The sequence below is a fragment of the Hemicordylus capensis genome, chromosome 4 (assembly GCF_027244095.1).
Source record: "Hemicordylus capensis ecotype Gifberg chromosome 4, rHemCap1.1.pri, whole genome shotgun sequence".
NCBI classification, from domain to species: Eukaryota; Metazoa; Chordata; class Lepidosauria; order Squamata; family Cordylidae; genus Hemicordylus; species Hemicordylus capensis.
In genome coordinates this window covers 182,043,939-182,058,894 of record NC_069660.1, presented here as the reverse complement: position 1 = coordinate 182,058,894, position 14,956 = coordinate 182,043,939, and the positions used below count along the sequence as shown (strand labels likewise).

Below are 14,956 nucleotides of genomic sequence, written 5' to 3'. Positions count from 1 at the left end.
TTCAGCATCTTCCTATATTGCTGCTGCCCGATATAGGTGTACCGGCGGGGATTTGAACCGGCAACCTCTTGTTTGATAGTCAAACATTTCCCCACTAAGCCATTAGTAGGGATGTGCCTGAACCGGTCCAGAGGTCATTTTAGAGGCCTCTGAACCAGTTTGAACGTGGCCCGGTCCAGCGGTTCGAGGCCGGGGTGTGTGTGTCTCGCTTTAAGGGTGGGGGGTTGTACTTATCCCTCTGACACTTTTCCCCTTCCGGTGCTCCATTTTTCTGCAAAGTTTTGGGGGTGGCAGCGTTCCTCCCTGCTGCCCCAGCCCTCGTCGTTTGCAGGAAATAGCAGAAGTAGCTGCTGCATATGCGCCCGCTGCCATGCACCCACCGCGCACACTGTGTGTGCACGTCACGCATGTCATGCAAGCACACAACGTGCGAGGCAAACGTGCGTGCGGCGGCTACTTCCGCTATTTCCTGCAAACGATGGGGCAAGGGCAGCAGGGAGGAATGCTGCCGTCCCGAAAGCTTTGCAGAAAAATGGAGCGCTAGAGGGGGATAAGCGGCAGGAGGGATAAGTACACCCCCCTTAAAGCGAGACCCCCCCCTTGGCGCCAAACCGCGCCTCCGCGGTTCTGTGCACATCCCTAGCCATTAGGTGGCTAACCTAGCTACTAGCCTGCCTGAAATTTGATTGGCCCTGTCTTGGGGCATGCAGAGCCTGATGAGGATGATTGTCCTGTCATGTTGACTGTCCCATCACATTGAGGATGACCTCCCTATACCTTGGAAAAATAGATTTTATTAAATAACTCTACCTCTAGGCACCACAGTTAAATTCCTAAGTGCCATGGCTCCCTGGTACCTGGAATTTGTCAAACTCTGAGTTATGCTACAGATAATATTAACAATGCTATCTATGTACATTTTCAGGCGTCTTTCTATTTAGGTATTCGATAGATACGATAGATACGATAGAGTGTGTGTGTGTGTGTGTGTGTGTGTGTGTGTATTTGATTGATTGATTAAGTGCCATCAAGACGGTGTCGACTCTTAGCAACCACATACAGGTGAAACTCGAAAAATTAGAATATCGTGCAAAAGTTCATTAATTTCAGTAATGCAAATTAAAAGGTGAAACTGATATATGAGATAGACGCATTACATGCAAAGCAAGATAAGTCAAGCCTTAATTTGTTATAATTGTGATGATCATGGCGTACAGCTCATGAGAACCCCAAATCCACAATCCCAGAAAATTAGAATATTACATGAAACCAAGAAGTCAAGGATTGTAAATAGAACAATATCGGACCTCTGAAAAGTATAAGCATGCATATGTATTCAGTACTTGGTTTGGGCCCCTTTTGCAGCAATTACTGCCTCAATGTGGCGTGGCATGGATGCTATCAGCCTGTGGCACTGCTGAGGTGTTATGGAAGACCAGGATGCTTCAACAGCAGCCTTCAGCTCTTCTGCATTGTTTGGTCTCATGTCTCTCATCCTTCTCTTGGCAATGCCCCATAGATTCTCTATGGGGTTCAGGTCAGGCGAGTCTACTGGCCAATCAAGCACAGTAATCCCATGGTCATTGAACCAGGTTTTGGTACTTTTGGCAGTGTGGGCAGGTGCCAAGTCCTGCTGGAAAATGAAGTCAGCATCCCCATACAGCTCGTCTGCGGAAGGAAGCATGAAGTGCTCCAAAATCTCCTGATAGACGGCTGTGTTGACCCTGGACTTAATGAAGCACAGTGGACCAACACCAGCAGATGACATGGCTCCCCAAATCAACACAGACTGTGGAAACTTCACACTGGACTTCAAGCATCTTGCATTGTGTGCCTCTCCATTCTTCCTCCAGACTCTGGGTCCTTGGTTTCCAAATGAGATGCAAAAGTTGCTCTCATCAGAAAAGAGGACTTTGGACCACTGAGCAACAGACCAGTTCTTTTTTTTTTTTGAGCCCAGGTAAGACGCTTCTGACGTTGTTTGTTGTTCAGGAGCAGCTTGACAAGAGGAATACGACATTTGAAGCCCATGTCCAGGATCCGTCTGTGTGTGGTGGCTCTTGATGCACTAACTCCAGCCTCAGTCCACTCCTTGTGAAAGTCCCCAACACTTTTGAATGGCCTTTTCCTGACAATCCTCTCCAGGCTGCGGTCATCCCTGCTGCTTGTGCACCTTTTTCTTCCACACTTTCCCCTTCCACATAACTTTCTATTAATGTGCTTTGATATAGCACTTTGGGAACATCCAACTTCTTTTGCAATTACCTTTTGAGGCTTTCCCTCCTTATGGAGGGTGTCAATGATGGTTTTCTGCACAACTGTCAAGTCAGCAGTCTTTCCCATGATTGTGATTCCTAATGAACCAGACTGAGAGACTATTTAAAGGCTCAGGAACCCTTTGCAGGTGTTATGGATTGATTAGCTGACTGGAGTGGGACACCTGGAGCCTAGACTGTTGAACCTTTTCACAATATTCTAATTTTCTGGGATTGTGGATTTGGGGTTCTCATGAGCTGTACGCCATGATCATCACAATTATAACAAATTAAGGCTTGACTTATCTCGCTTTGCATGTAATGCGTCTATCTTATATATCAGTTTCACCTTTTAATTTGCATTACTGAAATTAATGAACTTTTGCACGATATTCTAATTTTTCGAGTTTCACCTGTAGATAGATTCTCTCCAGGATGATCTGTCTTCAATCTGGCCTTTAAGGTCTCTCAGTGCTGCATTCATTACTGTTGTAATCGAGTCCATCCACCTTGCTGCTAGTCATCCTCTTTATATTTATAAAGTATTTATAAATATTTATTTACATCTCTCTCTATATAGTATTTATATATAGATATAAATAATCTATATATAAAGACTATATATATTTATTCTCTCTGCATAGATATATTTGATTTTTTAAAAGTGTTAAGTACATGCTTACCTCTCCCACTAAAATAAATAGGATACAAAGCACTCAGCTTTGGTTAGATCACACCCACACTTGCAAAGAGACACAGTTTCTACAAAATAATCAAATAAATGCACAATACCTTTCAAATTTGGACTCAACGTCAAAGTTCTCCACGTTCAGAACCAGATCAATATTGTTCTCAGTGCCTATATTTGATCTTGTGGTTGTGTAAACACTTAGCTGAAACAGAAGTGGAGTAAACCGTTATGCTTGCACAAATACTTGTCTCCATCACGTTACCTTATACAGCTTGAACTCTGCTGGGTTCTGAAAAGGAATAGACTTCCATGACCTTGTAGTTACTAGCATTCACTGTCTCCCTTTGTTTTGCAGTGACAGGATAATTATGCATGCTGCTCAGCTCCAGTCAGCCTGACCAATGCACACATGCTTTGGTCAAACTCAAGAAAAAGAGTAGGAAACTTACTGCCTCTTCCTTCTTTTCTCGCCTCCCACACACTCTACTCCGAACCTGACAAAGTAACTCCCACAACCCACTAAGACAAATGCAGCCCACCAGCCCATGTACTAAATCTTGTTAAATCTTCTATTTCTGTTGGCTGCCTGGAGCTGCAGAAATTGGGAGGCTGTCAAGCACCTGGTGGACCATAATACATGGGCTGGTGTGCAATGTTCAGCTTGGTGGTTTAAATGTTGTGCAGTCTGTTTAATTAGATTTAGAGTTTTCCCCTCCTGCTTCAGGGAAAGAAGAGCACACATGGCATTCAGGAAGCTGAGGACACAATGCCTGAAATGGTCAGGAAAAGTTCACTCAAGGTCTTTGGCACTTATCAGTTCTATTGTTGAGCAGGACAAGGTAACAACAGTCTCTCTTTGCTTATCCTGGGCTTGGTAGACAAGGAACTGCCACAATCCAACTGGAAAAGGTGCAGAAGAGGGCAACCAAGATGATCAGGGGCCTAGAGCACCTTTCTTATGAGGCTAGGTTACAGCATCTGAGGCTATTTAGTTCAGAAAAAAGACGACTGCGGGGAGACATGATAGAGGTCTCTAAAATCATGCATGGTGTGGAGAAAGTGGATAGAGAGAAATTCTTCTCCTTCTCACATAATACTAGAACCAGGAGTCATCCCATGAAATTGATTGCCAGAAAATTTAGGACCAACAAACGGAAGTACTTTTTCACACAACACATAATCAACTTGTGGAATTCTCTGCCACAAGATGTGGTGACAGCCAACAACCTGGATGGTTTTACGAGGGGTTTCGATAACGTCATGGAGCAGAGGTCTATCAGCGGCTACTAGTAAGAGGGCTACAGGCCACCTCCAGCCTCAAAAGCAGGATGCCTCTGAGTACCAGTTTCAGGGGAGTAACAGCAGGAGGGAGGACATGCCCTCAACTCCTGCCTGTGGCTTCCAGCAGCATCTGGTGGGCCACTGTGTGAAACAGGATGCTGGACTAGAAGGGCCTTGGGCTTGATCCAGAAGGGCTGTTCTTATGAAGTTGAGAGGTGTTAGGGTAGGCAACCAGTTCCCTTGAGATAACTTCAGTGGGGGCATTTTATTCAACTGAGGGCCTGTTGTTCTGTTACCTCAGCAGCATGGTTGCAGCTTCTGTCTAGTCACATCCTATATGGCTTTGGTAACAACTGAAATGCAGCAATTACTCAGGATGTGTATAGGACATGGCTTTCCCCACCATGCCTGGAAGAGAACCAACAGTACTGGTATGGGAAGTAACCACACCATACACCTCTCTCATGGTTTCCCCATTTCAAATTTCACCACAGCAACATGGGACAAGACCAGAGAGAAATGGCAACCAGGCTGCTCAGGGAGAGGAAGAACTGGCTCTCAGTTCTTGACTGATCTCCATATTTGGGACCGATATAGAATTCTCCCCCAGACTGTTCACTCTCATGGGATGGAAGTTGCCTTTCCTTCCAAGCATATGGTCTTAGCATATTTGCCCAAGTTCTCGGCACCTGTAGCCACCTGCTTATGGAATTCATGGCACACATTGTGGCAGACTGATCAAACAAGTATGTATTGGACTAGATGGCACTGTGCTCCCTTACAAGTCTGTTTTACAATTAAATATAGAACAGACACTGCAGTTCTATTTCTTTCTTCTGCTCATGACTTCAGATTGCCAGTAATAACATTTCCTAATTTCTGCTCCTGCAGCACAATAAGCTGGTAGAACTGGATGGGACATAGAGAACAGCAATCTACCATTCTGGAGGAGGAGCAAGAAACATCCATACCGACCATTTCACTTTCTCCTTTATTTCCTTCCCTGCCCCACATCCCCATCTCCCTTAGCCAGCCCACTTCACTAAGACAAATTTGCAATTGCTCTTCTCCCTTACTCCAGTCACGTGGCCAAGCTACTGCAAAGAAAATGAACTAATATGGTGTTGTTGGATTGGGGCTTTCCTATAGCAGGAAAGGTCCTGGAAAATGCAAGGCACCTGGTTGCAAAAGCCTCATAAAGCCTTTATACTTTTGTTTTGGAATTTGAGTATTTGTCCACTTTTGTGCTGCCACTGAACAAGCATATATTTCTGAACCCTGAACAAGAAAAGATCCTTTATGCTGACTGCTTCGAACCCATACAGTGTACTCTCTAATTTTTTTCAATCTGTGTGCAGAATGAGTTTTGATCTGGACAACAGTATCAAGGCAGCGTGTACCCATGTGCATTCAGAGTGGGACCTTTCTGCTTCAACCTGAGTGGGATCTAAAATTAACTGAGCGGACATCAAAAAATGTGTCAGCACATGTGCATGCCTCAGAGGGAACAATGAACCCATAGTACCTTTTCCCAGTATCTCATCTTGGTCTTGATGTTTCACTGGAGGACAGCCAGAGCAGCCTACTGGTAGTGTGCCAGGAAGATGTGCCCACACAGAGAGCTTCTTCACTCCCACTGTGGCTGCACAGCCTCACAATTAATACAGAGTAGGATATTAGAAGCCACCTAATGGCGCAGCAGGGAAATGACTTGACTAGCAAGCCAGAGGTTGCCAGTTAGAATCCCCACTGGTAAACATCTATATCGGGCAGCAGAAATACAGGAAGATGCTGAAAGGCATCATCTCAAACTGTGCAGGAGATGGCAATGGTAAACCCCTCCTGTATTCTACCAAAGACAACCATTGGACTCTGTGGTTGCCAGGAGTTGACACCAACTCAACACACTTCACCTTTAGGATATCAGAATGGGCAAACTGATAGCAGAATTACACAGGTAAGCAACCCCTGAGGGTTGTGTAGCTCTCAAGGGCATATTTTTAGGTGACACAGGGCACTTTTGGAGCCAGAATAAATTGTCAAGATTCACTCCCCACTGCTGTGCATGTGGCCCCAGCACAGCTAGGAAAGCTCTCAAGTGTGTGGGTGTGTCTTCCTGTGCACTACTCATAGGCTGTACTACATTTGTCTCTATTTGGGGGTTAGTTTCCCCACTCACCTCCCTATTTGCCCTATTAGCATCCTCAACAATCTCAGCAATGTCTATTTTCTCATTGTCAGCATAAAAAATGTTTGCCCTTTTGCAAGTCTGTCAGCTTGCCTATTGTGATATCCTGCTCTATATTAATTAATCCATATCTTATCCTAAATCTTACTACTCTTTTCTTACAATTTGCCTAAATACCAACTGCTACATACTGTTAACTACTTGGAGAACATTTTCTCAAACAGGCAACAGGACTAGCCATCTAGTTTCTGCCACGTTTCAACAGTGTCTGAAGTAGTTCTTGGCTTTGCCAGAAGAAAGCTTAATTTCTTCTGCCCTTTGTAGTTGAAGTTCATATTCCCCACTTATCACAGGGAACTGGGATTTGGAGATCAAGAGGCAGAACTCCTAGAAATTCCACAGAACAACTTTTAACGCTCTTCTCAGATCCACACGGCCTATGTTAGGGTGGAGACATGTTTTTTGCCAGTAAAATTCTATATTGTAATGTACTACTTTATGGAACCATTTCTGTACCAATTTAAGCTCCTAAAAATTGATTACAACTCATTACAACTGAGAAAATGCTCAGTGTGCAGAGTAGAATTCAATTTAAAAAACCAATCATGGATAAACCAATATGAACAGAAAATGTCCGAAGAATGCAGTCCTATGCACATGGACCTCATTATCCATGGATTCTATATCTGCACAAAAAACGAAACAAAACAAAAACATGACAACCTCACGTATCCATGGATTGGAAGTGGACGGAAATAATTTCGGAGGTAATTTCCAGCCACCATTTTCTTCAATGGAGCTACAATAGGAGGGAGGAATGCAGATTTTCAGCCTATTTCAGGCTACAGCATGACTCGGGAGAGCAGCAGAGCAAGATAAGAAGCTCCAACCCCCGTGAAATTTGGCCAATTTTTGGCCGACTGGGAACATAACCCCCACAATCCTATAGGTTCCCTTAACTCTTGATGTGTGAGCACTGCAAGATATTCCCCTCAGGGGATGAAGCCGCTCTGGGAAGCGCAGAAGGTTTCAAGTTCCCTCCCTGGCTTCTCCAAGATAGGGCTGAGAGAGATTCCTGCCTGCAGCCTTAGTGAAGCCGCTGCCAGTCTGTGAAGACAATACTGAGCTAGACAGACCAATGGTCTGACTCAGTATATGGCAGTTTCCTATGTTTCCTATGTAACTCAATATTCGTGGTTTCCATATCTGTGGCTGCAGCCCGGAACAGAATGGAACCTCCATGAATATTGAGGTCCACTTATATATGATTACTCAGAAATCGCACTACGTTTAGTGGGATTAACTCCCAGGAAAGTGTGCATAGGACTGCAGCCTAAATTTAGCATCAAATCTCAAAATCTTAAGAACCAATATTTGGACCATGCCAAGAAAAAAAGTTATAAAGTCAATTTAATTGAAAACAAGTCATTCTTCCTTGTTTTCTCCATATCTTTCTCATCAAAACATTCTGCTCTGTGTAATGTCTTTTTGCACTGAGATTCTTAGTGCAAGAACAGCTATGCTTACACAATACCTTGAGGAAATATACTGAAAGGCCACTTAAGATCAGAACCTTTTTATTCGCAGAGAGTCCCTGCAATATCTCTCTATTGGGATATCAACACTGAATGAGGAAGAAATTCACTGAATCATTGTTGCGTGGTTGTTTTGGCTAATTCTGGTGCTCTACTTAAAATAATTGATCTTTTGTCCAACGAAGGGAAATATATTACATTCAGAGTTGCAAAACCTACTGTAGCTGCACAGAAGTTGAGAACCAGACACATATTAACAAATGCAGTACGTTGTCATAATACACAAATGTCTTAAAGATGTGCTGCAAACATAGGGGTGATCCAGATGCACTTTATTTGCTTGATCTTACTTTGGGTGCAGTTTTATTTAATGTTTGATTTTATCTATTCATGATGAAGCAACTTTGTAATAACTTGCCTGGTTAAATAATTTATCTTTGACTGACTGACTTTTTGTGTTTGTGTCCAAGTGATTAATTGTGTCTACACTATTGCTAAACTAGTACTACAAATGTAATTCCTCTACCTTTTTTGTGCAAGGTTTGTTCCCATAATTTGCTTCTCACTTATTAAAAGAACACTGATATTCTTGTGCCTACGAATCTGGAGAAAAAACTACCCAAGCCCCCTAAAAGGATGCATGTTATACAACCCTCAACCCTGCAAAATGCAAAAATAAAGTGCTATTTCCCAGTAACTGCTGGCAACAGAAAAGTGTCCATAGTCAATGATATAATAACACTTAAAATGTAGATAGGACTATAGACTGAGTTCAAAGCAAAATAATCCTTACAGCTCACCAGAAGTGAGTTTTGCTAGTTGGCAATTAACAAGGGAATTGACTAGCCAAGGCCTAATGACCCTATGATTACTAAATGGCCTGCGACATCCTACTATTGCAAATGCTATTCATCTGCTTCCACATCTAGCAAAGGGGGGAGGCGGGAATCCACCCCCTTACAGTTGCTGACACCTTACAACAGTTCCATAAGATCATTGTAATCATCATTCCTATATTCCAGATCGGATGGAGGATAGGGAACCAACGCTAAAGGATACAGTAACTTAAGGCCACTGAGTTTGTTTCATGGCAGATGCAAGATCTGAGTTTGGAAGGAAGGTGCTTCCTTGTTCCCAGCTCAGACTCTTAGCTCAGCAGTGGCCAGTTTCCAGGGACACATCAGCACCTGCCGGTTGCAGAGACCCTTGCCAAAACAGATGAGCTAAGCGGGCCTTGAACTGGTCCAGCACAGGGCATCTTGCGTACTTAATGCACACCCTGGATCACCGAACACAGCTCAATTATGCCGCAATTCTTAAGGAGATCCTTGCTTTGTAAATTTAAAACACATCGATAGATCACAAGAGAATTCTAGATTATTTTTTTAAAATCGTATACTGTGCTAAGTTCTACCTTAGCCACCAGCCTTTCGAATGACGTGTTCTCCTCCCCCCTCCCGCCCACACCCGAAAAGAAGACGGCGGCGGCACCGAGCATTTCCCCCGCAACATCAGGCAGCATCGCTTGGGAAGGACTTTTGCATCTGTCTGCAGCTCTTTGCCCCCGGCCTGGGAGAGGGGACGGGAGGCAGGAAGACGACCCGGCCAAGCGCCTCACCTGCAACTTGGGCCGTCGCGCCAAGTAAGGCCGGATACAGCCATCGCTCCCTTCCCCGTCGCGGGCGGCAGCGAGGCAGGGCCGAGTATGGACGATCCCGTACATCACCCAGCAGGTGTGCGCCACGTAGACGGCGAACAGCCCCACCGCCAGCCCCGTCAGCGAGCTGCGCCTCGGCAGCATCGCCCCCCCTCACCGGCACAGCGGCCGCCACCGGCATCGACCATTCGCCACAGGCAGCGGCAGCAGCAGCAAGAGCAGCCCGCGGGCGAGCCAGGCGCTGACGGCTCCAAGACCGGGGCCGGCGGCGCCCAACACGATCAGGCCAGCTGGCCAGGCCGCTTCCCTCCGCTCAGTTCTCCCTCTTCCCTCAGCAACGGAAACAAACCTGTCTCCGCGCACGGCATGCTGGGAAACGTAGTCCGACCTCTTCCTGGAACGTAGGCCGACTTCGTCTGCTTCCTTGTGCTGCAAAGCGTTATCGCGCCTCCCTTCCTCTGCTGTCGGACGGGCTTGATTAATGTAATGTAATGTAAATGTCCTAAAATGCTACTCCACGCCAAAGCCCTGTTCAGACATTTGAGTGTACAAACTCACAAGTACATGTTTGTATGTGAATGACTTTACCTGTGTTCGTTTTGAAATGAATACTGATAGAATGGTGTAGATAGGAAGTGTACTACTGCTGCGCCTGGGTTCCACGGGAGGTATGAATAAACTGTACCTGTGTACAGATCTGTTCCGTTGTACACTATACACTCATTGTACGAGTGCTGACTGTAATGTGTGAATGAGTGTCACACTGTAATGTCTTTAATGGGTTACCCCTAATTAGGCAGATTTTTATATTTAAAATACTTTTAAAGTAAACTACAAGTCCATGGGTGATAGGTGTCCCTTTAGAAGAGGTATTCCTTCTCAAACACAGAAGGAAATGCTTCTTCAAGATGTGTTTGCTATGACGCCTGTACATATTACACCTTTTCCCCTTCAGAATTATATTAAATTACATATACATGAATATTAAATAATCAATTTAAACTCATGCAATGAAACCATTAAGACTTATCTAAGTGGGGAGTCTTTAAAAAATTCCCTCCACACAATAAACTATAGGTATATTCACATGTTATGTTCAACACTCATGAGTGTACAGGTACTACTACTACATAGTTATATAATCCTCTTGACAAAAGTTCCCAAAGCAGTTTACATACAAGAAATACATAATTAATAAATAAGATAGATTCCTGTCCCTAAAGGGCTCCAAATCTAAAAACAAAAGGTACAGATCTGTACAGTCATTCACATATTATGCTGAAGGCAGTTAACAATGAACACTTCCTACCTGTACTATTTATTTATTTAGCACATTTGTATTCCGCTCCAAACCCAAGTCTCTGGGCGGTTTACAACAAAACAATAAAAACAACAGATAAAAATATTAAAACATTTCAACAATTAAAATTTAAAACGTTAAAACTGTTAAAAACACAATTGAAACAATATCAAATTAAAAGCCTGGGTGAACAAATGCATCTTGACTGCCTTTTTAAAAGTTGTAAGAGATGGAGAGGCTATTATTTCAGCAGGATGTGTGTTCCAAAGCCTGAGGGCAGCAATGGAGAAGGCTCGTCCCTGAGTAGCCACCAGACAAGCCAGTGGCAACCAGACAAACCTCTCCAGATGATCTCAATGGGCAAGGGTCAAGAGAACAGGTGGTAGGCCTCATTGCTCCAAATAGCTTGTCCACATCCTTACTATGGATTTGAAGGGCCTGTATTCAGGTTCACTTTAAAAATAAACACAAGTCATTCACACAAACACTTGTACAAGTTAATAGACGTGTGCACTCGTACAGCTTAATGTCTGAATCAGGCTTATGTGTTGCAGAAGCCTTATCTCGAATGGCAAATTACAGCTCCTATTGTCCTAGTCAAACAGTCCTATTCAAACATGTCCTATTCAAACAGTGTGCATACAGGAAGGACACTGTACACATGTAACATGTTTTTGCATGAATGACTGTACATATGTTCATTTCAATAGTCCACCTGGATACAGGCTCCACTCAAATGCAGAGTACTGACAGAAAGTACTATACATGTGAACATGTGTGTATAACCGTCTGTGCATGCCATGTATGCAAATTGTACATGCATTGAACATAATATGTGAATAAGGCTATGGCAGCTGCAGGAATCTGTATTGGCTACAGAATTCAGCATCCTAAGAATCTCAACATTTTTAAAAAGCAAGTTCCTAGACATGCATTTAAGTGTGTAGATAATACCTAGCAAAATCCTTTAAAAGGTTGTAGTGCGTGCATAGCTGCATTCCCATGGCCACAAGTCAAACAAATTGCATAAATAGCTTACACAAATAGTTGCATAATGCATACAAATTACGGGGTTTTTTTAAAAAATGCAAAGGGCACTCAATTCTGCTCTTACCTTCAAATGGCATGAAATCAGCAAAAAGGTGTTATATCCAGGTTAAAGTGACCATTCCAACAGCTGCAGAAATGAACAGGGCTTGTTTTTTATTGGGATGTTTGTAGATGGACAAATACATTCAGACATCACAAAAATCTTTGCATTCACCATGAGAGCATTTAATAAGTGCCTGTTCCTATGTGTACTGGTAACCTATGTACTATTTCTCTCTCTACATTCTCATTCTATTTCTCATGTATTCTGACATAGTTCCAGTAAAAAAAGGATAGTAGAATGTAAGTTGTTCAGAGACTAGAAACTTATGGGGATGTAGAAAACTGTATGATGGGTGCCACAAGGTAGAGCAGTGCACGGAACTGGCAGTGGCCAGTTCGAAGTGGGGTGTGTGTGTGCAGCTTTAAAGGCAGGGGAGGATGCACTTTACCCCCCCCCAACCCACCGCCGGCGCTCGGTTCCTTAAACATCTCCTAGGGTGGCAGTGTACCTCCCTGCTGCCTGCTTCACCACATTTACTGGAAGTAGCGGATGCACACGTCGCACACGCCAGGCATGCACGCACGATGCATGCAGGCGCATCTGCTACTTCCAGGTAATTCCGGTAAATGTAGTGAAGGGGGCGGCAGGGAGGTACACTGCTGCCCCAGGGAATGTTTAAGGAACCGAGCGCAGGTGGCGGAAACGTGGCCGGGGTGTGTTTGTGTGTGCATCCTCTCCCGCTGTTAAAGCCGCAACCCCCACCATCGAACCTGCAGAACTGGCCACTGTTCAAACAGTTTCAGAGGCTCATAAATGGCCTCCAAACCAGTTCCGTGCACATCCCTACCACAAGGATCTATTTTGTCCCCCATGCTGTTTAACATTTACATGAACCCCCTAGGAGAGGTGTGGGCTGCTGTGCCATCAATATGCTGATGACACCCAGCTCTACCTATCTTTTAAGTCATCAGACACCAGGGAGGCAGTGGATGCTCTGAACCGGGGCTTGGAGGCTGTTCTGGACTGGATGGGGGCAAACAAGCTGAAACTTAATCCAGATAAGACAGAAGTGCTCTGGATCGGTAGAACTGATCATCTGAGTAATGAGGGAAATCTGGTCTTGGACGGGGTCACACTCCCTCTCAAAGACAAAGTCTGCAGTTTCGGGGTGCTTCTGGACCCGATGTTGTCCTTGGATGTTCAGGTGGCAGAGGTGTGCAGGAGCGCCTTTTATCAACTACAGCTGGTACGCCAGCTGAAACCCTACTTGGAGAAGTCGGACCTGATTCATGCGTTGGTAACATCCAGATTGGACTACTTCAATGCGCTCTACATGGGGCTGCCCTTGAGGACTGTTTGGAAGCTTCAGCTGGTTCAGAATGCTGCTACAAGGATGCTCGTGGGTGCAGCAGCTTCATAGGTTACCAGTCCCGGGCTATATTCAAGGTGCTGTCTTGACCTTTAAAGTTCTACACAGCTTGGGGCCGGGGTACCTGTCAGACCGCATTCACCCATATGAATCTGCCAGGGTCCTTCGCTCATCGTTTCAGGCCCTGCTCATGGTCCCGCCATTAAATTTATATCCCGCCCAAACATATGTCTTTGTTAGCTGCCCAGAGACGTATGTTTGGGCGGGATAGAAATTTAATAAATAAATAAACAGAGAGCCGGTTGGCGGGGACTAGAGACAGGGCCTTTTCGGTTGTGGTCCCTCGGCTTTGGAACAACCTCCCTGAAGAGCTTCGCCATGCTGCCTCCCTCAGTGTTTTTAAAAAACTTAAAGCACACCTTTTAAGGAGACTTTTTAATGCTCCATTTTTGTTATATCTGGTTTAGCTTTTTATAACTTCCAGTTTTTAGCTTTTAAAAATAATTTTTAATTTGAATCTAATAATGTTTGTAGTTTTTAACCTTTTAACTTGTTTGTTCAACTTGGTTAATTTTATTACTTTTATTGTGTCTTGTATCTGTTTTATTGTTGTAAGGCATCCTGAACAGTAGTGAACTGGAGGGGCAGGGTATAAATGTTTTAAATAAATAAAATAATAATAAGCAAAGCTCCACATTAGTCTGGCCATGAATTGGGAGGGATGCCCCCCCCCCGCAATGGACATCCATGATCATGACCGCCCCCCACATTTGTGTCTTAATATGTAGAAATATTTTTTGTGTGTGCGACTACTTTAACTAGAACTAAAGTCTTTGTATCTATGCATTAACTCTCTCAATCCTGGTGAGTGGCACACATGATAATCTTGGCATACAGGATTTTCCACAGTACAAAATACATTACCAGTTTCTGCTTAAGGAAGGAACAAGCAACTTTGTCATGCTAGCAGGTTTGGTATCTATAATGCCTTAGTTCAGTAACACTTGCATCTTTGGTAACTGAGGTATATAAGTAGGGGCTTAAAGTCAGGACAGCTACATTTCTTTCTACACATGCTTTTGTGTGTCTCAACAACATTCTATTATTATTATTATTATTATTATTATTATTATTACATTTATATTCTGCTCTTCCTCCAAGGAGCCAAGAGCAGTGTACTACATACTTGAGTTTCTCTTTCACAACAACCCTGTGAAGTAGGTTAGGCTGAGAAAGAAGTGACTGGCCCAGAGTCACCCAGCTAGTATCATGGCTAAATGGGGATTTGAACTCGGATCTCCCCGGTTCTAGTCCAGCACTCTAACCACACCACCACACTGGTTCACTGCAAATTCTATGGGCTTCAGTAGATTTATATCCAACTACAGGAGCAGCCAGTAAAACAAACCTTATAATTTTAAACATTTTCTATTAATAAACAAATCCTATTTATTTCAGAGGGGCTTCTGTGTGAACATATTTTAGGATCAGGTTAAAAGTGAACTGCAGGTATTCTGTGCTTCACAAACCTTCCATGTGCCTGCTAGACTGATCAGTCAGAATGAGACAGTATTGTCAAATTAGACA

General features: G+C 43.9%; 1 protein-coding gene across 2 annotated transcripts in view; it reads right to left on the bottom strand.

Annotated features, from left to right (window-relative positions):
- CLPTM1L (CLPTM1 like) overlaps nucleotides 1-9,950 on the bottom strand; it is a 42,498-nt gene extending 32,548 nt beyond the window's left edge. For both annotated transcript variants that reach the window (XM_053246528.1, XM_053246529.1), the window contains exons 1-2: nucleotides 9,569-9,950; nucleotides 3,048-3,148 (exon numbers count right to left, since the gene is read on the bottom strand). In XM_053246528.1, the coding sequence (XP_053102503.1) occupies nucleotides 3,048-3,148; nucleotides 9,569-9,751 (284 nt within the window). In that variant the 5' untranslated portion in view covers nucleotides 9,752-9,950. The remainder of the gene's footprint in view (nucleotides 1-3,047; nucleotides 3,149-9,568) is intronic.
- Between the last annotated feature and the right edge of the window lie 5,006 nt (nucleotides 9,951-14,956).